Genomic DNA, 25575 nt, shown 5'->3' on the forward strand with positions numbered 1-25575 from the left:
GTAACAAGGAGGGTCGATGAGGGTAACGCGTTTGATGTAGTGTACATGGATTTCAGCAAGGCTTTTGACAAGGTCCCACATCGCTGACTGGTCAAAAAAGGAAAAGCTCAGTGATCCAAGGGAAAGTGGCTAGTTGGATCCAAAATTGGCTCAGTGGCAGGAAGCAAAGGGTAATGGTTTCATGGGTGTTTTTGTTACTGGAAGGCTGTTTCCAGTGGGGTCCCGCAAGGCTCAGTACTAGGTCCCTTGCTTTTTGTGGTATATATTAATGATTTGGACTTGAATGTGGGGGGGCATGATTAAAAAGTTTGCAGATGATACAAAAATTGGCCGTGTGGTTGATAGTGAGGAGGAAAGCTGTAGACTGCAGGAAGATATCAATGGACTGGTCAGTGGGCAGAAAAGTGGCAAATGGAATTCAATCCAGAGAAGTGTGAGGTAATGCATTTGGGGAGGGCAAACAAGGCAAGGAAATACACAATAAATGGGAGGATACTGAATGGTGTAGAGGAACAGAGGGACCTTGAAGTACATGTCCACAGATCCCCAAAGGTAGCAGGACAGGTAGATAAGGTGGTTAAGAAGGCATACGAATACTTTCCTTTATTATCCGAGGCATAGAATATAAGAGCCGGGAGGTTATGCTGGAACTGTATAAAACATTGGTTTGGCCACAGCTTGAGTACTGCGTACAGTTCTGGTCACCACATTACAGGAAAGATGTGATTGCACTAGAAAGGGTACAGAGGAGATTTACGAGGATGTTGCCAGGGCTGGAGAATTTTAGCTATGAGAAAAGATTCGATAGGGGCTAGGCTGAGGGGAGATTTAATTGAGGTATATAAAATTATGATGGGACTAGATAGAGTGGATAGGGAGGACCTATTTCCCTTAGCAGAGGTCAGTGACCAGGGGGCATAGATTTAAAGTAGTTGGTAGAAGGATTAGAGGGGAGCTCGGGAGAAATGTTTTCACCCAGAGGGTGGTGGGGGTCTGGAACTCATTGCCTGAAAGGGTGGTAGAGGCAGAAACCCTCAACTCATTTAAAAAGTACTTGGAGCTGCACTTGAAGTGCCGTAACCTACAGGGCTACGGACCAAGTGCTGGAAAGTGGGATTAAGCTGGATAGCTCTTATTCGGCCGGCATGACATGATGGGCCGAATGGACTCCTTCTGTGCTGTAACATTCTATGATTCTATGAATTGTTAAGATTTCCATTTCTCGCTAATATTTTTCCATGTCAGATCCTAGGTGTTGTATGCTGAGAGTGTCAGTACTTATAGTGGAAATCTGGCCAGTTCCATCTTACCTACGACCTGTGGATCTTAAGAAAAGTGCGTCTTTGCTGGGCACTTCTTAAATAACTGGGTCTATGGATATGCTCTAAAAATTATCAGGAAGAAGGGAGAATTCCAATAAAAGGATAAGTAGGTCTTCATACATGCAGTACTGAGGGGAGTATGCATTGTCGGAGGTGCTGTCTTTTGAATGTTAAACCGAGGCCCCGTCTGCCCTCTCACGTGGACGCAAAAGATCGCATGGCACCATTTCGAAGAAGAGCAGGGGAGTTTTCCCCGGTGTCCTGAACAATATTTATGCCTCAAACAACATCACTAAGCCAGATGATCTGGTCATTATTACATTGTTGTTTGTGGGACCCTGAGGTCATGAAAGGTGGTATATAAATGCAAGTCTTTCTTTTACTGATGCATTTACTTACCCATCAAAATAGATTTAACTGAGTCAAGGCACAGCTGAGAAAAGCAGAAATCTCTTACCATGAGCTGTACCCTGCAATCCACCCACAGGCTAAGCAGTTCTTTCACTCCTCGGAAGAAGCTACAAAGCGTGTGGCACGACAGAGGAGGAGGGTCCCTACAATAATGGAAGCAAACAGTCCATCTGCAGATAAGGGGCCGCAGTCTGCAGCAGTTTAAGATACCTGAACAGAGCCAGGCAGATGAGCATCTTGAATTGGTAAGTGAATGGCGTTAGCTCAAATCCGATTAACTCAGTGGGTGACATAACCTCTGACGTACGAGGAGCTGCGGGATTACATGCTCAACTGTCTTTATCTTCCTTCTCAAGAGGTTCAGAATGCACCAAAGTGGCAAAGCCATTTAATTCCAGCATGTTCTTTTATTGAATCAATTAGCCCCAATTTTAACCTAACAAGCCCAGCATTAGGGTTCAATGCCCGATTTACACACCGATCTTTGGCTCCATCGAAGTCAATGGAACGTAAAACCAGGCGTGGTATAAATCGGGCATCTGCCCAGAACACGCCCCATTCTCACCGGAAGTGTTAGCTTGATATTGGGGTTAGTAAGTTCAATCACTGATGCCGGCAGCAGAGTATTTTAAAAAGCGATTTTCTAACTGTTTACATGCGTGTGTGCACGGGGATCTTATACTACATTTCAGAAATTTAGATTGTAAAGTATATTATACTTTACACACTCAGACTCAGACTTTGTGCCGGGTTGCTATCTCCAGTCCGAGCTAAGGCTGTAACCTAACTTACTACAGATTATTAAAGCGACCTTTTGGTCCAAGTGAGAGGGCGCTCAGGTACGGGATAGAAGGACAACCCCTTGGAGCTTCTAAGAACAACCAGCCACTTTGGTTAATGTTTGAGCAGCAACAGCGAGGACAAAAACCTTTCTGTGGAACGAAGGAATCCAGAAAGAGGATGAAATGACTGGCATTCTTTTCTCTTTTTTTTCACACTTTCTCTTTAAAGCGTGACACTGCAATTTGTCGTCTGACAAAGTGGGAAGCCTGCGGTGTAATGGACATATCTCAAATCGTTGATCTAAACAGACTGACAGTGCAGCAAAGGCAAATCTGGAACATGTTCAAAAACATTGATGGTGTAACCACAACTTTAGAAAATACTGAAATGCAGCCCAGTTAGCCACAGCCCACCGTACCACATCGTATTAGAAAATTAAATGAATATCCCTTTTTAATAAAACTATCTATAAAAGTGGACAGAGCTCTGAAACCACTACTGGAATGACTTTTAAATGAAGGAAATAATAATGAAAAAAATCTGGTAACAGTCTGACCCCTTCATACATCAGTGTAATTCGCCACATCACAGGGTACGTTTTCAGCTTGCCACCCAAGTGTAAAACTGGCGCTGCCAATGGGTCGCCCGTTATAGATACCACAAAGATTTTCATTTCCTTTGGCCAGTTTTATGCCAGGGTGGCAAGTTGAAAATCTACCCCCACTTTTAAATATAACAGGAGTTTCTCTGTGTAAAAAAAAAGTCTGAATGATTCCACTGGGACTAGGATTTATGACGTTTTTTTTATGATAAAGGCTCTGTGGTTAGACAGGAAATACCTGTTGGGAACTTTAACATTTTTGGGTCTTTTCCAACTTTCTCACTGTAGATTATTTCAGCTCCCAGATCACTTTTACAGTGAGACCGAACACCCCATACCTTCAGGAGTGTCTAGCCTTGTAACTCTTAGCACTGAGTTAACTCTTTCTTTTAAGTAACTGATTCTTTTCCTTGAATTTCTTACCACTGTTTCTTGGAAATTCAGTGCTTTCTCTTTCAAGAAAGTTAAACCGACTCCTCAAGTGGACTCTTCGATTTGAAAACAGAAAAGTTACTTTTAATGTTCCGGATAAAGGAGTTACTAAATCTTCGAATATCCTACCACTCAGGTTTAGAAAAGAGCTGTCAGTCTTGTACAAACATTAACACAGCATTGTTTAAATTTGAATTATTTTTCTCCAGTCTGTAGCCAATGGAACTTTCAACATTGTATCAAAATTGAGGAGCAAATATGTAAGGAGATTACAGACAGCTGCAAGAAAAATAGGGTGGTAATAGTAGGGGACTTTAACTTTCCCAACATTGACTGGGACAGCCATAGCATTAGGGGCTTGGATGGAGAGAAATTTGTTGAGTGTATTCAGGAGGAATTTCTCATTCAGTATGTGGATGGCCCGACTAGAGAGGGGGCAAAACTTGACCTCCTCTTGGGAAATAAGGAAGGGCAGGTGACAGAAGTGTTAGTGAGGGATCACTTTGGGACCAGTGATCATAATTCCATTAGTTTTAAGATAGCTATGGAGAAGGATAGGTCTGGCCCAAAAGTTAAAATTCTAAATTGGGGAAAGGCCAATTTTGATGGTATTAGACAGGAACTTTCAGAAGTTGATTGGGAGAGTCTGTTGGCAGGCAAAGGGACGTCTGGTAAGTGGGAGGCTTTCAAAAGTGTGTTAACCAGGGTTCAGGGTAAGCACATTCCTTATAAAGTGAAGGGCAAGGCTGGTAGAAGTAGGGAACCTTGGATGACTCGGGAGATTGAGGCCCTAGTCAAAAAGAAGAAGGAGGCATATGACATGCATAGGCAGCTGGGATCAAGTGGATCCCTTGAAGAGTATAGAGATTGCCGGAGTAGAGTTAAGAGAGAAATCAGGAGGGCAAAAAGGGGATATGAGATTGCTTTGGCAGATCAGGCAAAGGTGAATCCAAAGAGCTTCTACAAATACATAAAGGGCAAAAGGGTAACTAGGGAGAGAGTAGGGCCTCTTAAGGATCAACAAGGTCATCTATGTGCGGAACCACAAGAAATGGGTGAGATCCTGAATGAATATTTCACATCGATATTTACGGTTGAGAAAGGCATGGATGTTGGGGAACTTGGGGAAATAAATAGTGATGTCTTGAGGAATGTACATATTACAGAGAGGGAGGTGCTGGAAGTCTTAACGCGCATCAAGGTAGATAAATCTCCGGGACCTGATGAAATGTATCCCAGGACGTTATGGGAGGTTAGGGAGGAAATTGCGGGTCCCCTAGCAGAGATATTTGAATCATCCACCACTACAGGTGAGGTGCCTGAAGATTGGAGGGTAGCAAATGTTGTGCCTTTGTTTAAGGAGGGCGGCAGGGAAAAGCCTGGGAACTACAGACCAGTGAGCCTGACATCTGTAGTGGGTAAGTTGTTAGAGGGTATTCTGAGGGACAGGATCTACAGGCATTTGGAGAGGCAGGGACTAATTAGGAACAGTCAGCATGGTTTTGTGAGAGGAAAATCATGTCTCACGAATTTGATTGGGTTTTTTGAAGGGGTAACCAAGAAGATAGATGAGGGCTGTGCAGTAGACGTGGTCTACATGGACTTCAGCAAAGCATTTGACAAGTACCGCATGGTAGGTTGTTACATAAGGTTAAATCTCATGGGATCCAAGGTGAGGTAGCCAATTGGATACAAAATTGGCTTGACGACAGAAGACAGAGGGTGGTTGTAGAGGGTTGTTTTTCAAACTGGATGCCTGTGTCCAGCGGTGTGCCTCAGGGATCGGTGCTGGGTCCGCTGTTATTTGTTATTTATATTAATGATTTGGATGAGAATTTAGGAGGCATGGTTAGTAAGTTTGCAGATGACACCAAGATTGGTGGCATTGTGGACAGTGAAGAAGGTTATCTAGGATTGCAACGGGATCTTGATCAATTGGGCCAGTGGGCCGATGAATGGCAGATGGAGTTTAATTTAGATAAATGTGAGGTGATGCATTTTGGTAGATCGAATCGGGCCAGGACCTACTCCGTTAATGGTAGGGCGTTGGGGAGAGTTATAGAACAAAGAGATCTAGGAGTACAGATTCATAGCTCCTTGAAAGTGGAGTCACAGGTGGATAGGGTGGTGAAGAAGGCATTCGGCATGCTTGGTTTCATTGGTCAGAACATTGAATGCAGGAGTTGGGATGTCTTGTTGAAGTTGTACAGGGCATTGGTGAGGCCACACTTGGAGTACTGTGTACAGTTCTGGTCACCCTATTATAGAAAGGATATTATTAAACTAGAAAGAGTGCAGAAAAGATTTACTAGGATGCTACCGGGACTTGATGGTTTGACTTACAGGGAGAGGTTAGACAGACTGGGACTTTTTTCCCTGGAGAGTAGGAGGTTAAGGGGTGATCTTATAGAAGTCTATAAAATAATGAGGGGCATAGATAAGGTAGATAGTCAAAATCTTTTCCCAAAGGTAGGGGAGTCTATAACGAGGGGGCATAGATTTAAGGTGAGAGGGGAGAGATACAAAAGGGTCCAGAGGGGCAATTTTTTCACTCAAAGGGTGGTGAGTGTCTGGAACGAGCTGCCAGAGGCAGTAGTAGAGGTGGGTACAATTTTGTCTTTTAAAAAGCATTTGGACAGTTACATGGGTAAGATGGGTATAGAGGGATATGGGCCAAGTGCAGGCAATTGGGACTAGCTTAGTGGTATAAACTGGGCGACATGGACATGTTGGGCCGAAGGGCCTGTTTCCATGTTGTAACTTCTATGATTCTATGATTCTATGATAAGATGTACTTGCTCCAAGAATATGAACTGTGGTTATTTTTTGTTTAAAATTGCTTATGTTCTGTTACTGGATTTAAGAGAATAGTTATCAAATCCAAACTAAACAAAAATGTTTTACTTTTGTTGCAGGGGTCAAAAAAAATAGCTTTGTTAGTTAGGTTCTGACAGGTGCAATTTCAGGTATTTGCAGCCAGCACATCCCACACTATCTTATAGGAATTAATCCACCCACACTCTGTGGAACAGTTCCAAATTCTTTTCCCCTGGAAATAAAAGCAGCGAGCAGCGAGCAGCTCATCCCTTCTTATAATCAAGTGTCTTTGTTCTGTAGAAGCAGCACGGAATAGGCTACATATTCCAGTATTACTGGTTAATCTGAAATAAGTGGCGATCTCTGGGTGTGTTTACCGGTGCTCAACCTCTGAATTAGTCGAATCCATTAGTGTAATACTTTTAAACTCAATGAATGGTAATGACTGTTTCACAGTCCAGCAATCTGATGATTCACTAGAGTGAAGTCAAAAAGAATCGCAGTTCAATGATAAAGTGCATTCGTACGCTACCACACTGCACCACAGACTCAATGAACTTGGATCCTGCCCTTCTCTCGCTCTCACACACACACACAAAATTCCACTTACAGTCGGCACCCAATCTCACTTGAGGTTTTCAGGAAAATTGCCCATCTGAGGTGAGACATTTCTTGAAAAGTATAGAAGGCCAATTGGAGACTCCTTCAACCCACTCCATCTCAGTATCAGCTACCAACTGGAGAAGGAACATACAGTTGGTAGCACTCTCACCTCTGTGTCAGAAAGGCGTGTCGACTTAAAGGGATCTATTTTAACCTAACCTGCCCGTCGGGAAGCTGACGAGAACGAGTGCAAGACTAGTTTTACACCCCGCCTGATTTCACTCTCCATTGCGATCCTAAAGGGACCAGATTCCGGGTTGCCTGGAGGTCCTACTGGATTTAACAGCAGGACCTGATCTAAATTTTTGGACTCCGTTTCTTGGCCGCAGCCAGCCAGATTAAGAGGCTGGCTAGCTAAAAGGTGGGTAGGCCTGAGGTACCAGGCCGCAGCCAGCGAGCAGAGAGGAGGGAGGAAGAGATCATGGGGCGGGGGGGACACGGGGCGGGGGGGGGGGGGGGGGGGGAAGGGAGGGGGCGGTGGGGAGTGGGGGGAGGGCATGGATGGATCTGGGGAGCCAGAGGCATCGGGGGGGGGGGGGTGGGCAGAGACATGGGAAGGTGGGGAGCGAAGAGATCGGGCTGGCCAGAGAGTTCGGGGAGTGGGGGTCGGAAACATCGGTGGGGAGTGGAGACATGGGAGGGGTGGAGACATGGGAGGGGGGTGGTGCAAACATTGGAGGGGCCCGGAGACATCCGGGGACAGGGAGGGGTGGTCGGAGAGATCGGGGGCGGGCGGAGAGATCGGGGGAAGGTGTCGGATGATTGGGGGGTCCAATTGCGGGGGAGGGGTTAGTCGACCGCAGGGGTCCGATTGCAGAAAGGGAAGCAGGTTAGCTGGAGGGGCCGGGTGGAAGCACTCCTGTGCTGGAAAGGCACTTAGCAGCTGGATCTGGCCGTTCTCACCTCCTTTCAGCTGCCGGGCTTCCTGAGCCCTGGAAAACTCGGCCCGCAGCCGTTAAATTTAAAAGGGAGGTCAATTTGAGGCACGCAGCTTCATCAAAATATTTAAATTTAAAACTGGAAGTGAGCGGGTTGGGGTCGGACCTCCCATCAATATTTCAGTGAGCAAGTGGTCAATCTATGGAACAGACTCCCTGGAAGCAGTTAGTATTGGTTCATTCAGATACAAATTAGAGAGATTTCTTTCAGAAAATAGCATTTTGGGATACAGTATATGAGTAATTTGAGACATGACCTGTGGTAAGTGTATCATGCTTGGGAGGATCAGGTGACTTTTGACCTATGGTTCCCAACTCTCTCCACCACTGGGGTTTTCCTCACCTCAGTTCTCGGTCTGTTGTAGACTAATTGATAGAGATTGATTGCTATGATTAATCAACAACTCCATTATTGGTGCATTACGCAGCTACCAGGATTGTAGAAAGTGAACTAGATGTGCCTTGGTCTTTTATCGTCTAGCAATTCCTATGTTCAATAAGTTTACTACACATAGGAAATTAGATAATTTGTTATACGAATGACATACTCTGCAATACACATATAAAAAAACAATTAATATGGCCCTGCGCACATACTCTTTACTCGAGATTGATTGGCGCCTTCTGTATTTTAGTTCACTTTTTCCAAAAGAGGTTTTTCAAAGTATTTGCTATTCTTGCACCAAGCATTTACAAAGCACTCTGGTGTTACACTTCATATCCCCATGGGGACAATGTCTGTACTTCCTCTTTTTGGAGCCGTGGTCCCACAATACTTCCTTGTAGCCATCCTTAATCTCAGTTTCAGTCAAGACATGGAAGTTCTAAACTTTCTCATGGGCTTGATTTAATGACCACAGCTGGGCTCTTCACCAGAATCCCACTGTTCGGCCTTATCACGAAACGAACCTAGCATTGCCTACAATATTGACAGGACCCCATCTCGCAGCTTTCCTCTCGAGATCGGCTTTGCAACTATAGAGTTACTGTGATAATACAGAGCAAAAATGCAGTCTGGGGCCCATTTGCAGTCCTCTCTGTTTACCTGGAGCCCATAGCAGATGCTCCATGTGTCTCTCGGGTTCCTCTCATGCCAGCTGCATGAGGTTGACCTAGTTGGGATTCAGCTTGGTCAAAACCCACAAATGATCTGCTATATCATCCAACAATCATTTCACCGATACTGCCTCACTTTGTTGGCTTTTATCCCTCCTTCGCCTCACCTTTTTTTTCTGATTCAATTAAAATGCTTGTTCATCCTTCATTTCCCAGCTCCAAAGAAGGGCCCAGCCCAAAATGTTGATTTGTCTGCTCTCCACAGATGCTGACTGACCAGCTATGTGTTTCCAATGTTTTCTGGGTTTTTTTCCCACTGGGATTCAGTGCTGTTCCCCCTCCACTTATTGATCTCCAGAATTAGAAGCCAAAGGAATGCTATTAGGACGAAAAGTTATCCCAGCTTCCATGCAGCAACTAAACAGGCCCTGTTAAAATACAACTATTTAATAATACTATTGATCTTACAGGGATTTTTCTCCTTTTCCTTGGGGAACTGCCTGGCTTCCAGTTGCCAATTGCTCAGTTACATGATTCATATCAAGATCTCAATATGTGGGGAAATCACAGATGGAGAACTGTGTGTGACTGACCTATAGGATCCGCCCTGATTCAGATCACAAGTCTCTAAATTATATATTTTAAAATTAAATTTAAGATAGGGAAGCACCCTGGGATTTTTAAAATGGATTTCTGTCAGCGATTCTCTAGGGGAAGCTTCTGTTTTTGTAGCTTGGTATGCAAAGTTAGGGGGGGTGGGGGGGTGGGGGGGGGGGGGGAGAGAATTCTCTGGTTTGATGCCCTTGTGACATAAAATGTAGCATTTTTGTCTATGTTGGAATATTTCTTGCTAACCATAGCAGATATGGGATTATGGTCTAACTGTTGTTAGCTGTTTCTAGTAGCTATAGAGAAGATACATTAAAGTCTTACTAATATTTACACCTTCGGGTAAGGCAGAGACAAGTTCTTGTTCAAGAAGTCCTTGGTATCTATGGTTTGTTTGCTGCCTTTGATTGGAGACCCATCTAACATGTCATTCAAAGTATTTGGCATAGATCACTGATTCAATCAATTCATATATGTCAGTAACGTCTTGGGATCTTTTTGGGGGTAGTGGGTTTGACTGACAGCTCTGTCTGCTGTGAAGATATGACAGAGGTAGAGTCAATAATTCTTTGTAATCCCTTCGATGAACAGCTCTGTGACCAGGAGCTTCCAATTGTGGATATATTTGGCCACCCTGTGCTGAGCTCAACAGTCAGTCTGAAGCCACCAGTGGTGTTGAGCTGGCAGTGGCTCCATGGTAACATTTCACCATGTATGAAGTGAGCAACCCAACAATAACAACAACTTGCATTTATATGACGCCTTTAACGTAGTAAAATGTCCCAAGGCGCTTTACAGGAGTGTTATCAGACCAAACTTCTCACCGAGCCACATAAAGAGATATTAGGACAGGTGATCAAAAGCTTGGTCAAAGAGGTAGGTTTTAAGGAGGGTCTTAAAGGAGAGAGAGGTGGAGCGAATTCCAGAGCTTAAGTGCTAGGCAGCTGAAGGCACGGCCGCCAATGGTGGAGCAATGGAAATCGGGGATGTGCAAGAGGCCAGAATTGGTAGAGCGCAGAGATCTCAGAAGGTTGATGGGCCAGTACTTTTGGTCCAGGTGAGAAGGTGTTCTTGGTGTCAAGCTCTGTCCTATGGCAATACCCCTTGTGATGGCAGAGTCTGTCATTAAGTCATTGCAACAATCTGTTATTGTTCAGCTGTGAATTGCTATCTCATGCAATGCCTTTGTCTTTCTTTGATGTTGACTGCCTTGCTCCTAAAACTCATCATAAGCAAATGTGGTATATGTTGTATTTTCAAGGACCTAAATGTGATCAAGAAGATCAGTCATATTATGATCCAAATTCAATTCAGTTGTCCACTTCTACTCAGTTTGTCATCAGCCATGGTCACATGCATCACAGAAGCCCAGTAACTAAAAGTTTTAAATATTTCCTAAATGTTGTGATTATGTGCTCTCATTCTCACAGTTTGTTTATCCATGTAATCTTCTGTCAGAGAGAGCCAGTGGAAATACTTCTTGAAGCTTAGTTCAGGTAAGTGCAACATCTTTGGTTGCATTCCACCAATCTTCCACAATGGCACAGAAAATATTTCAGAGAGCCATTAAGATCTCTATCATTGATGTTGGGACTTAAAAGCACTTCAGTTCTCCCAGGCTGAATCTAATTCATCTGGAGATCATCAGTAATTTGAGAAAGGAAACATATTAAGTGAAGTTCTAGACTGTACTGCCAGTGGTGTTGAAACTGCTAATGTTCTATATAGAGACACTATGGTATTCTCTATTGTCCAAGGACACACTGGGCTCAATGTTAAATGGGCAGCAGGATGGTAGCGCGTGCTGGGGGGGGGGGGGGCGGGGGTGGAGGATTTGCAGACGCCAAACCCGGAAGGGAAGTAGCGACGCATCACAACCCTAATGAGGCCAATTGAAACCTCTTCCAGGTTTCGCGCCCGGCAGCCAGCCTGATTGACAAGCTGGGTGCCGACAGAAACTGCACATCGGAGGCGGGGAGGGGGAGAAAGAAAGAGAGAGAGACCTCATCGGCCATTGTGGGAGAGCATGGTGGGGGGGAGGGGGAGGCAAAAATCGGGTGGGGGGGGGCGGGAGAAGACATCGGAAGGGTGTGGAGAAGCCATCGGACATCGGAGGAGGGAAGACATTCGACATTGTTGGGGGGTGGGGGGGAAGACATCGGACATCGGAGGAGGGAAGACATTCGACAGTGGTGGGGGTGGGGGGGAAGACATCGGACATCGGAGGAGGGAAGACATTCGACAGTGGTGGGGGTGGGGGGGAGACATCGGTCATCGGCGAGACATCTGACATCGGAGCGGGGGGGGGGGGTGCAGGCGACATCGTTTGTAAGGTATGTTTATTTATTTTTTTACAATAGGAAATGTAATTTTATTTAGTTTATTTTTGACTGATCCGGCCTGCCACACCTGGTTTCACCAGGCATGAATCGGAAGCCGTGGGAAAGCCATCCAGGTAAGGTCAAAATCATTTAAACTATTCAATATGCCAAAAATAAACTACCCTAAGTACCCAATGAGGTACATTTGCTTGTTTAAATATCATCCCGCCGGCTTTAATTGTCGGCGGGCCTTCCGGGTTCGGGATCGGCGCGCACCCAGATGACTCTGGATCGTGCACATTCTTCAGCGGGTTGGAGTCAGGAATCCTGCCCACCCCGGATTTCTCCGATTTTCTTTGCTCCCCACCCCCAACGCACCCGGACTTTTATTTTAAAACTGAGCCCACTATCTTCCTTCCAATTCAAGACACGTATGCTCAGTGTAACATAACTCAATACATGACTGTCTCACCTACCTTAAAAAGGTTTCCCTTATTTTTCTGTTATCCTTCACAATGTTGCAATTTAACTATGTGCTCATCAACTTCATCAATCTGTTGTCAATCTTATCTTCAACCTGATATGTTTGTTATTAATGTCAGTTGATATCCCTTTTAAGAGCACCTGCTAACCCTTGTATTAGTTCAGTTTTGATTCTGCTGTTCCTTATTTCAGCATTAATAACTTACTGGATAGTGTAAAGGATCTGAATTCCCGTTCCCCAACAAAAAAGTGCAATTGTACCATTTGCTGTCCAAAAGAGGGGGAAAAGAACGTAGATGAAGAGAGGTATTGACCCACTGATGCTCGCGTAAAGGGAAGTGACTGTTGAGAAATTTGTTCTGTCACGGAAGGGTAAAGGTCATTCAGCCTATGAAGCCATCAAGCCAGCTCCTTCCACAGACCACATACAACCTATTCCAAGGTCATCTCTGCCCCACCTACTTAATCTTCTGGGGCGAAGTGCTCAATAAATGCTACCTGATCTCCAAAGGTAATCAAGTGGAAGTGCTTATACATCCCACATCTTCTCTGTTCAATTTTAGACAGCTTCAGGCGATCCCTAACATTCACTCTCCCCCATAACCTAATCACAGAACGTTAGAGTGCAGAAAAAGTTCATTTGGTCCATCAAGTCTGCATTGGTGTTTTTCACCTACTCCAATCCCACTCTCTTGCTCTCTCCCCATCCTTTAATATTTCTTTTTATCAAGCAATTATCTAAGTCCCTTGTAAAAGAATTCCCCTTTAAAAGGGTTCTACTTCAACAGTTCGCAACTGAGAATTCCACATTCTAACCACCCTCTTGCACAGAATTTTTCTTCTAACCCCCTCACCCTTTTATTGTTTTTGTGATTATTTTCAATTTGCACCCTCATTACCATCTTGCTGACCAGTGGAAACAATCCGTCACTTACCTTATAACTCTTCATAATCTTGAAGACCTCTATCATGTGCACCTTAACCTTCTCAGCTCTAGAGAAAAAAGCCCTAATTTCTCAAGTCTGTCTTCATAATTGTAACCATTCATCCTTGGTGTGATAGAACAAGTATTTATCACAACTCACTACTATCAGTGTTATGTAATTTTAGGGTAGCTTGATAAGCATTCCCTCTTCCAATGATCATGACACATTTCCCATAACTGGGCTCATGTCCCTTATGAACTAGAAGCCGTACCCGTACAGAGACCTCTGACCCTTTGGGATTCACACAATCCTAGATCGCTAGTGCTTGCTACACCTTATTCTCTCCAGGAGATGGGGCTCAGATTATGAATGGACTAGATTTAAATTTATCTCCAGAAATTAAATAAGAAACATACAGAACAGCACAAGTTTTGATACAATTACAGTAGCCGGATCTTTTAAAACCGCATACTATTCCTGACAGCATTTAATGTAGTTAGAGTCTCTTTACCAACAATGAAAGATACTCCATTGCTCTCTTTTATTTTCATTCCACTCAGGACCATCATTTCTTTGCACACTTTCCTGGTTCAGTTTATCTCACCCTTTCTAATGTTTCAGCTAGACGCTTATATGTCCCATTAACCTTTGAACTGCCTGGAATGCACAATGAATTCCATGTACACATAAGAAAAATGCATATTAATGGCTTAATGCTTCCTCTGGCAATCCCTTCTCCAGGTTAAATGGTCCACAGGATGCTGTCGTTTACAGAACCCAAACACTGGCTTCCTGGCTTAATTAACACATTAATACAAAAGCCATCTCCCGGAAACTAGACATCCGAGAGCCAGACAGCCATCTTAGATCTTCTCCTGCTTAGGTTTACATTTATTCAGAATATAATGCATTAATTTATATTTGTGCACGAGGTAAATTCTGCCTCTATCCATTTATTCTCCAGTGACAATGGGCCAGAAATTGCTCGTAAAATAATGATGAGCCTAACAGCGCTCACTGTTATAAATGGGCAAATCGAAGAGCAAGTTCCAGCGACCGCGCATGCGCAGTCAAACGCGGAAATCCGGAACTTGCTCTTCCTGATTCCCTGCTGATCTTACAACTTCGCGTTAAAGGGATATCACAGGCAGAAATCAATGGACTAGTGCAAACTTGCTCTCTTGCCCAGTTGGAAACTAACTAATCTCACCAGAAAAACAGTACGCTGAGTTATATAAGGTCTACACTAACTTTTAACGGCATGGTAAGACTGCCAAATAACCTCACTGACACTGAAAATTAACTTTTTAAAATGTGGAGTCTCATTACCCCCAATTTTAATAGTTTTTGGACATTTAAAAAAAAATTAAAATTTTTTACATTTATTTTTTACTTTTTCTTTCTGTTTCTTTATCGCCGTCTTTTAATTTGACTCTCTTTATTTCGCTTTCTCTATCTGATTTTATAGTACATTTACTAATCTTATCCGACACTTCCTGGTTCTTACTCTGCACGGTTTGTGAATGAGATTCACTTCCTGGTTCTCACAGCATGGCTTGTTTCAAGCTGATTGGTGGAGGGGATAGAGAGATAATTTCCCCGTTCACACAGCCTGGGAAAGAACGTTGCAGTTTTTTGAACTCGCATTTCAAGGAAGTTCCCGCCAAAAAGACCGCGGCAACTTAATGGGTGTGTTCAAATCTAAGGAGCGATAAGCACTGTTGGTTCGCCGCTCAGAACAATTTCTGGACCATTATCATGGAATGTGTCATTCCTCTTAACATCCTAGTAAATCTACAGTGCACCTTTTCTATTGCTTTTATATCCTTCCTATGTTAGGATGCCCAAAAATGCACTTAAAACTCCAAATGTGCCTAACTAAGGCACTCCACCACTGGGGTTTTCCTCCTGCAGACTAATTGATAGAGATTGATTGCTATGATTAGCCAACTCCATTATCATTGTATCATGTGACTACCAGGATGGTAGAAGGCAAACCAGAGGGGTCTTGGTCATTTTTCGTCTAGCAATTCCTATGTTCCTATAACTAATTATAGTTTCTTTAGTTCCTTTATAACTAATTAAGCATTCCTTATTTACCTTTTCCAATACCAATTTTCCGGCAACTCGCCAAGGCTTCTTTGACAGCACCTCTCAAACCCGCGACCTCTACCACCTAGAAGGACAAGGGCAGCAGGTACATGGGAAGAACACCACCTGCACATTCCCCTCCAAGTCACACACCATCCCGACTTGGAAATATATTGCCATTCCTTCATTGTCGCTGGGTCAAAATCCTGGAACTCCCTACTTAACAGCACTGTGGGAGAACCTTCACCACACAGACTGTAGCGGTTCACCACCACTTTCTCACGGGTAATTAGGGATGGGCAATAAATGCTGGCCTTGCCAGCGACGCCCACATCCCATGAATGAATTTTAAAAAATCATAGTAACTCCCATTGGAAGTCACAAAAAGTCAATGGCAGCGCATGCTTTAGTATGGAAAAATGGCAAGTTCTTTTGCACATAAATTCATAGATCTACATACTGCAGATGTAATATCAGGACTTCTGTTACATTAATAATTTCGGTCTGAAGCTCAGAAATGCCAGGACGTTGTTCCTGGGTTGCAGTTACCTCGTTTACAAGAGTCACCTCAAACTCTTGGAGCTGTTGCTGGAAGCCAAAGTTTGGGCTGGCATACGATCGGGCAGCCTTCACTGCGGACAAGCACTCTTCCCAGCCATAGTCGGTCACAGTCATGAGGTAGGCTACCACCACTGTTGTGCTGCGCGAAACTCCGGCTAAACTGTATCATGGGAGGCGGAGGGATAACAAAGGAGAAGACGTTTAATAACACATCTTACTCTATGATTAAATGAAGGAAGCAAAAACAGACATGGATTTATGTCCAAATTTTACTGCACTGAGAAGCTGACACTGCACCTACCAGTGAACAATGCACCCTCCACCATGCATTCGGCATTCGTGGATAAACTTGATGCACTCCTTAAAGTACTGCATCCTAGGAGACATAAATCAATGATTTTTATTGAACAGCTCATTTACACTATTTTTCAATACACAAAAAATGCAAGGTAGGCTCTCTTTTGGAAATGTGCTGTCCATTTTCTCCAAGAGCTTTCTCACTCTGCAGAGTATCACCATGAGGACATCTTAACTTGAAAATTCTTTGGCGGTGAAATTGGTTTTGCCAGTAGCGTGAAACGGGCTCATAGCAAATCGGCAGCCCACTTTACACCGCGGTCCATTTTCTTCTTCATTGCCTGTAAGCATTTACTGAGCCTGATGGTGTGAGGGAGCCGTGTTGCCATGGATACATCTGTGCTGGCCAGTGTATCATTTATTGATGATCAATTCTGCGCCCTCTCACCATGGGGGCTCAGTAACTGTTCCCTCAACGGTGTTACTGTCAAAAATAGTCCAAATAAGACAGCAGAAAGTGACAGAAATAAATAGCCTTTTATTTAAAGTTAAGAATCAATTTTGCAACTGAATTTCTTCAGCAAAGATGATGGTGACACCCACTTAAAAAATATTGATTAAAAACCATGAACCTAATCAATTCTGCAATCGACTGACAAAGAGCACTTAAATTATATAAGCCTAGAAATTACTGTTGGCAATAAAAACACAAGATGCTTGGCACACTCAAATAGCAAAGGAATATTGTACGAATGCATTAAGCCTTTTTCCCCATTTAGGCTACTCTTTGGGGAAATCTGGTCCACATTCCACAACATTACTCGTTTTGTGTAATTGTCCTTACTGCTTTTGACTGTGAAAACTGGACCTGAATCTGAGTGTACTGCTGGACTGTAATATCAGCATTGCCTCTCTCCCGCAAGCAATGAAGTGGTCAAACAATGACTGTTTTCAGGTATGGTGGTTCTAACTGGCTTTCAGCAATGACACAGGTTTTCAGCTGTAATTTTGGAACCTGTAACTGAATAGCTTGATCTATCAATCATCGTAAAGTGCAGCTTTGTGCAAGAGATGATGTGAGATTTGGAAAAGGATGGAACCATCCTGGGGGAACAGCAGTAAAGTAAGATATCCAATAGTAATTTAACTTAAATTATGCTAATTTAACAATTTAACAATAGCAATTGAACAGCTTGACCTTTGGTAATGAGTTTCTGCTTGCAGTAAATCCTCCCAGTCTACAAACAAGAACCACCCCATACAGAGAGAGAGTATTAAAAGCTTAGTGAACAAATTGCTTTTCTTTCCCAGCTCAATTTTATGCTAATTTTACCCCCCTTGTCCCTTGAAGCCATTGATCCCTTGGTGGGTTTATGGTTTAACAGGCACTAGGTACCGATACCACCACCCCGCCCCACCACCACCACCACCACCCCCGTGCCCCCATCTCCTGAGGGTGTTGATTCCTTGCTGGGGTACAATTTCATTGGTGCTTATCAGCAACCAATAGCACAAAGTTGAATATTCAAAGATTTTTCATTCATTTCCTCACAGATAATTCATCTCCATTCCAAGCAACTTTGCTTCTTTGGGTGAAGAAGCCATTGGCATTCTAACGAAAAAGAGATAGAAGACTCAGAGGATGATGGGATGGAATCCGAAAGTTCCAGAGAGCTTACAGCTAAAGCCCAGATTAAAAGCAAGGGAGGAAATCATCTCCAGCCCAGGAACCTTCAGGGTTCCACCACAGAAGATATGTGCGGACAGAGGTACAGAAGAGGAAAAGATACATTGTCTTAGTATGTCCAGGGTGGAACTCTTAAGTACTGAGACAGCTAATGTCTCAAGTACTCAGTATGACATTTTTGCATGTTCCACACCAGTGACCTCTCTGAGGAAGACTGCCAATTTATTCCCAATTAGTGCTGAATTTATGGGCCATACACATTAGGAATTGGATTCAGACTGGCCAAACTCATTTCATGTAGAACATTTATAGCAGGTAGATAGAATTTCCAACTATCAGATTGGAGTCGATTCAGGTCTAACCCACTGGATCAACCTATTCTCCCTCCCCATAATACGTACTAATAAGATGCTATTCAGACTGTATCATTTGGTCATGAAATGAACTACAAATATTTTCTTTCCTCTTACAAGGTAATAAATGCAATGTAATCTATATACATTCCCTTTAATTAAGGATATGATAAAAAGAATGCTGTTTTAACTAAATCTTTATCAAAATCCTTTTTTCCTCAATATCGATAACCAGTTAACCAAATTCAAAGTCATTGTGAGAGATGGCCCGCCCAGAACAATTCTTCCATGTAAAAGATGGCTTGTCTGGTGCCAATTCATTTGTTATAAAACACTGTATACTGTTAATGTTAACAGCGCCCCTTTAAATCAAGCACATCATATAGTGCAATCCATATTATTATTTTTCAAAGATCGTGGCCTAGAAATTCATTGGTGCATGCCCATTTTTCAGGCGCAAAACAAGCATCTAAATGTCCAAAATGGCAGGTGGCACATACACCTTCAATCCACGCTGGAAGTGCGCCGCCCGCCATATTGGATTGGGCTGCTCCAGAGGCGTCCAGGGTGCACGCCAGAAGTACGCCCCGCCCACTTGTGCCTGTTTTGGGCATGATCAAATTTCTAGGTCCATATGGATCAGGAACAGTATCTTCATGAAAGATAATGGGTTATATTTCCTACCATTGGCTAATGTTAGCTACAAAGCAGGCATACACTCTTTTTATTCATGCTGACTTTTTCACAAACATGGGCAAACTAAGGAAAATACACCCAACTGAGGTCTAATATAACCAACAGTAGATTCATATTTAGGGAAAAAGTAGTGTAGCCTTTATAAACTGGTTTGGTAGTGTGGTATTTTCCTTCATTAGAGATGGAGAGAAACATAGTAAGCATCCTATGTCTCCTCCAGTAAGCAATTTACCATGATCAAGGTTAATTCTTGGACCTGGGCTACACTAACCCAAATACGATAGAGAATAAAGATGCAGGCTTCAGTTCATCTCAATCACATATGCTTCATTTACACAAGTAAAGGTGTGTGAGAAAAGTCCCAACTCTAACAGTTCCATCTCAGTTGCTTTCTTATTTTATAGACCCCTATGAGATCACCTCAGTCATCCCATTGCAAGACTGAAACAACCAAGCTTAAACAATCTTTCCTCAAAATCAGTCTTCTCTGTGCCGCCTCCAAGGCTTGAATATTTACCTGGTGTCTCAGTGGCCAGAACTGGGTAGAGTACTCATGCTATGGTCTGACCTATACTCTACTATTTGGGCTATACAGTTCAACATTCTATTTGCTTTGTGGATTGCTATACCACTGTGACATGTTAAATACCTCTAGAAAGCTTATCAAATTTCTAACTTCCTACAAAGTATCAAAAGTTTATTTAAAAGAACTATCTGTTTCAAAGAATTAGTCTTAAATTGAAGTCTAATTGAATATTTTGACTCGCTGAATTTATCCCTAACGAAATGCACATTCACTTTTTGAAAATTAATGAAGATCAAATGCCAACAGTAGATTGTAGTATACCATTCTGTATAAGTAACACTTTCACTAACTTGAACATACAGATTTGAGAAAATGCCTCCAGAGCCTATTAGCCTAAGCACCTATCTCAGTTCAATATGCTTTGCTTTGATTTTCAAAGGACAAAGTCCCTCTCTCCCATTAATTAATATGGATATTTATTACATTAAGCTTGTAATAATGCATACAAATTTTTATTTAAGAAAGCAGATTTGTCGTTTGCACAAAGATGCAAACTTCAGGAGCAGATTGTCTGAGTAATGTCATAAATTGCAGATGTAAACTGCCCATTTTGCATTATCCAAAGATAGTGATGGACCTGAGAAAGCATTGCGATTTCTTAAAACAATCCTAGTTATTAATGTTTAGAATCATAGAATCTTACAGCACAGAAGGAGGACATTCGGCCCATCATGCCCGTGCCAGCTCTTTGAAAGAGCCATCCAATAAGTCCCACTCCCTTGCTCTTTCCCCATAGCCTTGCAATTTTCTCCCCTTCAAGTATTTATCCAGTTCATTTTTGAAAGTTTTTTTTTTATTCATTCGTGGGATGTGGGTGTCGCTGGCAAGGCCAGCATTTATTGCCCATCCCTAATTGCCCTTGAGAAGGTGGTGGTGAGCTGCCTTCTTGAACCGCTGCAGTCCGTGTGGTGAAAGTTCTCCCACAGCACTGTTAGGAAGGGAGTTCCAGGATTTTGACCCAGCGACAATGAAGGAATGACGATATATTTCCAAGTCAAGATGTTGTGTGACTTGGAGAGGAACGTGCAGGTGGTGTTGTTCCCATGTGCCTGCTGCCCTTGTCCTTCTAGGTGGTAGAGGTCGCGGGTTTGGGAGGTTTCTGTCGAAAGTTGCAAGTTGAAAGTTACTATTGATTCTGCTTCCACCGCCCTTTCAGGCAGTACCTTCCAGATCATAATAACTCGCTGCGTAAAGAAAATTCTCCTCAGCTCACCTCTGGCTCTTTTGCCAATTACCTTATTAGTGTTTAAATGATCTTCATACAGAAGGTGTGTTGAATACTGCCATTTCTATTGCTAAAAGCTGAATAGTTCACCCACCCACTTGCTCCTTTAACAGCTTGGAGTGTCACTTTTACAAATCATTTTTCATTCATCTACCATAAAAGAACAACAATAACAAATTGCTCTCATGGATAAATCACTCTCCTATTTGTGCTTTGCTGTTTTGATCAAAGAACTAACAATAGCCAGCTCTTGTATTCTGCAGCCAAGGAGACTGTTACATCATTTCCTGATGCATTATTAAAAGACATGACATGCCCCTCTATTTCTAGCTCTTTAAGAAGTAACAGTCTCTTATTCATTCAAAGGCACTTTTTTTTAAAAAGCCTCTCCCAGGGTTCCACATTTAGGCACCAACTTGGGATAAATGCCCAGTAGAGTAGCTGCAATGAAATGGCGGCCTCAAAAGTCACAGAGGCAGCAAATCAGCAGTTTAAGGATTGAGAAGGAGCGAGTCAGCACTTCCAAAGAAACACAATAGGTAAATGGCAGCTCCAGGGGGAAGAAAAGGCACCAAAGAATTGCCCTCATGGTGGGTGGAGAAAAACTGATGTATGGCTGAGGCAAGAACCAGCAATTCCCGCAGAAGTCACACCAGTCTACAAACCACTCCTCTTATACTTCCAGGGAACAAGAACAGGCAGAAGAATCATGATTTATACAGCAGCTTTATGGCAATTGGATTACCTAAATGCCTCATTGTTCAACAACAACCTAAATTTAGTTCTTGTAAGTCTGATATTTAAGTCACTTCTGCTAGCCTGCTGTAAATTGGAAGCAGCAATTTTTTAAAATAGATGTACGACAGCTGACCTTTATGTATGTATCTCGTTCCATACGACACTAAACATAGGAATACATTGTCTTTAGGTCAGGTATTTTCACTTATAGGCAGTCAACAACATTGTATTTTATATCTGTCATCTGTCTATCCATCTATATAAAACAAGGATCATATGCATTCAATATAACAGAATCATTTCAAATACTCAAGCAAAAGTTGTCAGGTCTCAAACTCAACCTCCATCCTCCTTCTTTCAAAAAGCTAACACATATAAATTGAAAATTTTGCACCTATGACATTGTCACCCTCCTTTCCATTTTGGTTTGAAATATTCAATCAAATTAGGCAAAAGCAAATTTCAAGACCGAAAGCCTCATCAGGCAGAGCGCAGTAAGAATGAAGGGCAAGTACAAGTACAAGTTCAGGCTGAGCCACAACAGGTGGAACGGAATCGAACCAAGCATGGCTTTGTCTGTGGAGAGATCACATTTGCAATGACAAATGGCCTTGATGCTGAGTCTCTGTCATTGAGCTGAAACTGGGGTCATTTCTGACAAAAATAAGCTTGGATTTGATAGAAGATGTTTTATTTTTCACCTGTAGTATCAGCTTACCATTACCTGTAATAATTCACAGGATTAAAACTAAAACACTTTTCCAAAAAGGTCTTCGTGTGGTAGCACAAATTATGAATCAGTTCACTATCTCTCAGGTGGCCGTAAAAGATCCCACGACACTATTTCGAAGGAGAGTCAGGGGAGTTCTCCCTGGTGTCCTGGTCAATATTTATCCCTCAAGCACCATCATTAAAAGGTCATTATCACATTGCTGTTTGTGGTATCTTGCTATGCATAAATTGGTTGTGGTGTTTCCTACATTACAACAGTGACTACACTTTAAAAGGACTTTATTGGCTGTGAAGCGCTTTGGAACATCCTGAGGTTGTGAAAGGCACTAAATGCAAGTCTTTTTGTTCTAATTTCTGTGCTACTTCACTGTTGCATAATCCTCCTCCGTTCATTCCTTAAATTCATGGTAAGTGGCACTGTGGCTTTCTTTCACATGTGTATGTTTTTTGAATCTTAACTGGAAAGCTAATTTATTGTTTATGTTCCCTTACAGTGAACTGTAATGAGCAATGGCTCATCAGTATGCATTTGCTTCAGCACTGACTATTTATAATCTATTGCAAAACGTATGGTTTAAACACACCCTGCCCACTCCCTTGGTCAGTGGGCAATGCATGACTCAGGGAGACCTAACAGAAAAGAGGAATCGAGTTTTTGTTTAACTTTAACAAAGAAAATGGGAATGAATAAACATTCAATGGGTTGTTCTCAGTCCAACTGCAAAAGAAACAAAGGATAAGGGAAAGGCAAGAGGGTTGGTAGGACACTGGCACTCCAATGTGCTAATAGTGCAGCATGGTAGGTGAACATGTGGGCAAGTTGGTGGTCTGGACTGTGCTGTCAAAGTGGGATGTGGCTCAGATACCAGGTGCTTCCTGACAGGCAACGAGCAACAGTTCAAAGAGCAACTCATGCCTGGATGGCTCTTGTGACATCTCTTATGAGCTGTCTCAAGACTTGAGGGGGGGGCTTGGGAGCAGATCACCTGTCTGCCTTGTCAAGCCAGGGAGTAGTAGGAGTCCAAGGTCACGTAAAGTAAGAGGGAAGAAAATCAAATGAAGTGATTTTTTTTTAAGTGAGGCAGGAGGAAAGAAGCAAAGCTGACTGGAATGCACTGCCTGAAAAGGGTGGTGGAACCAGATTCAGTAGTAACTTTCAAAGGGAATTGGATAAATACTTGAAGGGAAAAAATTTACAGGGCTATGGGGAAAGAGCAGGGGAATGGGATAGCTCTTTCAAAGAGCCGGCACAAGCTTGATGGGCCGAATGGCCTCCTCCTGTGCTGTACCCACTATGATACTATGATAATAGAAGATAATAAGCTACAAGTGGATAGAGAAGGGAGAAAAGACACAGGTAATTAAACACATTGCTTAGTATGAAACAATGCATTATTTTCATGGAATAAGAGAGAAAGAAAGAACTTGCATTTATAAAGCTTCTTTGACGACCTCAAGACATCCCAAAGTGCTTCACAGCCAATGAAGTACTTTAAAGTGTAGTTACTGTTGTAACGTAGGAAATGTGGCAGCCAATTGAGAAATTGAAAGAAAGCACAGTACACCAAAGAGCAGCCAATTTGCACACAGCAAGGGCTCACAAACAACAATGAGATTAAGACCAGGTAATCTGTTTCTCGTGATGTTGGTTGAGGGATAAATATTGGCCAGGACACCGGGCAGACGAGACCTCGGTTTAATATCAACCATCTTCAGCCAGAAGTGCCGAGTGGATAATCCATCTCAGCCTCCTCCCGATATCCCCACCATCACGGAAGCCAGTCTTCGGCCAATTCGATTCACTCCACGTGATATCAAGAAACGGCTGAGTGCACTGGATACAGCAAAGGCTATGGGCCCCGACAACATCCCAGCTGTAGTGCTGAAGACTTGTGCTCCAGAACTAGCTGCGCCTCTAGCCAAGCTGTTCCAGTACAGCTACAACACTGGCATCCACCCGACAATGTGGAAAATTGCCCAGGTATGTCCTGTCCACAAAAAGCAGGACAAATCCAATCCGGCCAATTACCGCCCCATCAGTCTACTCTCAATCATCAGCAAAGTGATGGAAGGTGTCATCGACAGTGCTATCAAGCGGCACTTACTCACCAATAACCTGCTCACCGATGCTCAGTTTGGGTTCCGCCAGGACCACTCGGCTCCACACCTCATTACAGCCTTGGTCCAAACATGGACAAAAGAGCTGAATTCCAGAGGTGAGGTGAGAGTGACTGCCCTTGACATCAAGGCAGCATTTGACCGAGTGTGGCACCAAGGAGCCCTAGTAAAATTGAAGTCAATGGGAATCAGGGGGAAAACTCTCCAGTGGCTGGAGTCATACCGAGCACAAAGGAAGATGGTAGTGGTTGTTGGAGGCCAATCATCTCAGCCCCAGGGCATTGCTGCAGGAGTTCCTCAGGGCAGTGTCCTTGGCCCAACCATCTTCAGCTGCTTCATCAATGACCTTCCCTCCATCATAAGGTCAGAAATGGGGATGTTCGCTGATGACTGCACAGTGTTCAGTTCCATTCGCAACCCCTCAGATAATGAAGCAGTCCGAGCCTGCATGCAGCAAGACCTGGACAACATCCAGGCTTGGGCCGATAAGTGGCAAGTAACATTCGCGCCAGATAAGTGCCAGGCAATGACCATCTCCAACAAGAGAGAGTCTAACCACCTCCCCTTGACATTCAACGGCATTACCATCGCCGAATCCCCCACCATCAACATCCTGGGGGTCACCATTGACCAGAAACTTAACTGGACCAGCCATATAAATACCGTGGCTACGAGAGCAGGTCAGAGGCTGGGTATTCTGCGGCGAGTGACTCACCTCCTGACTCCCCAAAGCCTTTCCACCATCTACAAGGCACAAGTCAGGAGTGTGATGGAATACTCTCCACTTGCCTGGATGAGTGCAGCTCCAACAACACTCAAGAAGCTCGACACCATCCAAGATAAAGTAGCCCGCTTGATTGGCACCCCATCCACCACCCTAAACATTCACTCCCTTCACCACCGGCGCACTGTGGCTGCAGTGTGCACCATCCACAGGATGCACTGCAGCAACTCGCCAAGGCTTCTTCGACAGCACCTCCCAAACCCGCGACCTCTACCACCTAGAAGGACAAGGGCAGCAGGCGCATGGGAACAACACCACCTGCACGCTCCCCTCCAAGTCACACACCATCCCGACTTGGAAATATATCGCCGTTCCTTCATTGTCGCTGGGTCAAAATCCTGGAAC

General features: G+C 43.4%; 1 protein-coding gene across 1 annotated transcript in view; it reads right to left on the reverse strand.

Annotated features, from left to right (window-relative positions):
- dusp22a (dual specificity phosphatase 22a) overlaps positions 1–25575 on the reverse strand; it is a 118657-nt gene that overhangs the window by 25058 nt on the left and 68024 nt on the right. The window contains exons 6-7 of the mRNA XM_067997514.1: positions 16316–16390; positions 16003–16174 (exon numbers count right to left, since the gene is read on the reverse strand). Coding sequence (XP_067853615.1) covers positions 16003–16174; positions 16316–16390 — 247 coding nt within the window. The remainder of the gene's footprint in view (positions 1–16002; positions 16175–16315; positions 16391–25575) is intronic.

This window comes from Heptranchias perlo, chromosome 16 (genome assembly GCF_035084215.1).
Source record: "Heptranchias perlo isolate sHepPer1 chromosome 16, sHepPer1.hap1, whole genome shotgun sequence".
In the NCBI taxonomy this organism is placed as follows: domain Eukaryota; kingdom Metazoa; phylum Chordata; class Chondrichthyes; order Hexanchiformes; family Hexanchidae; genus Heptranchias; species Heptranchias perlo.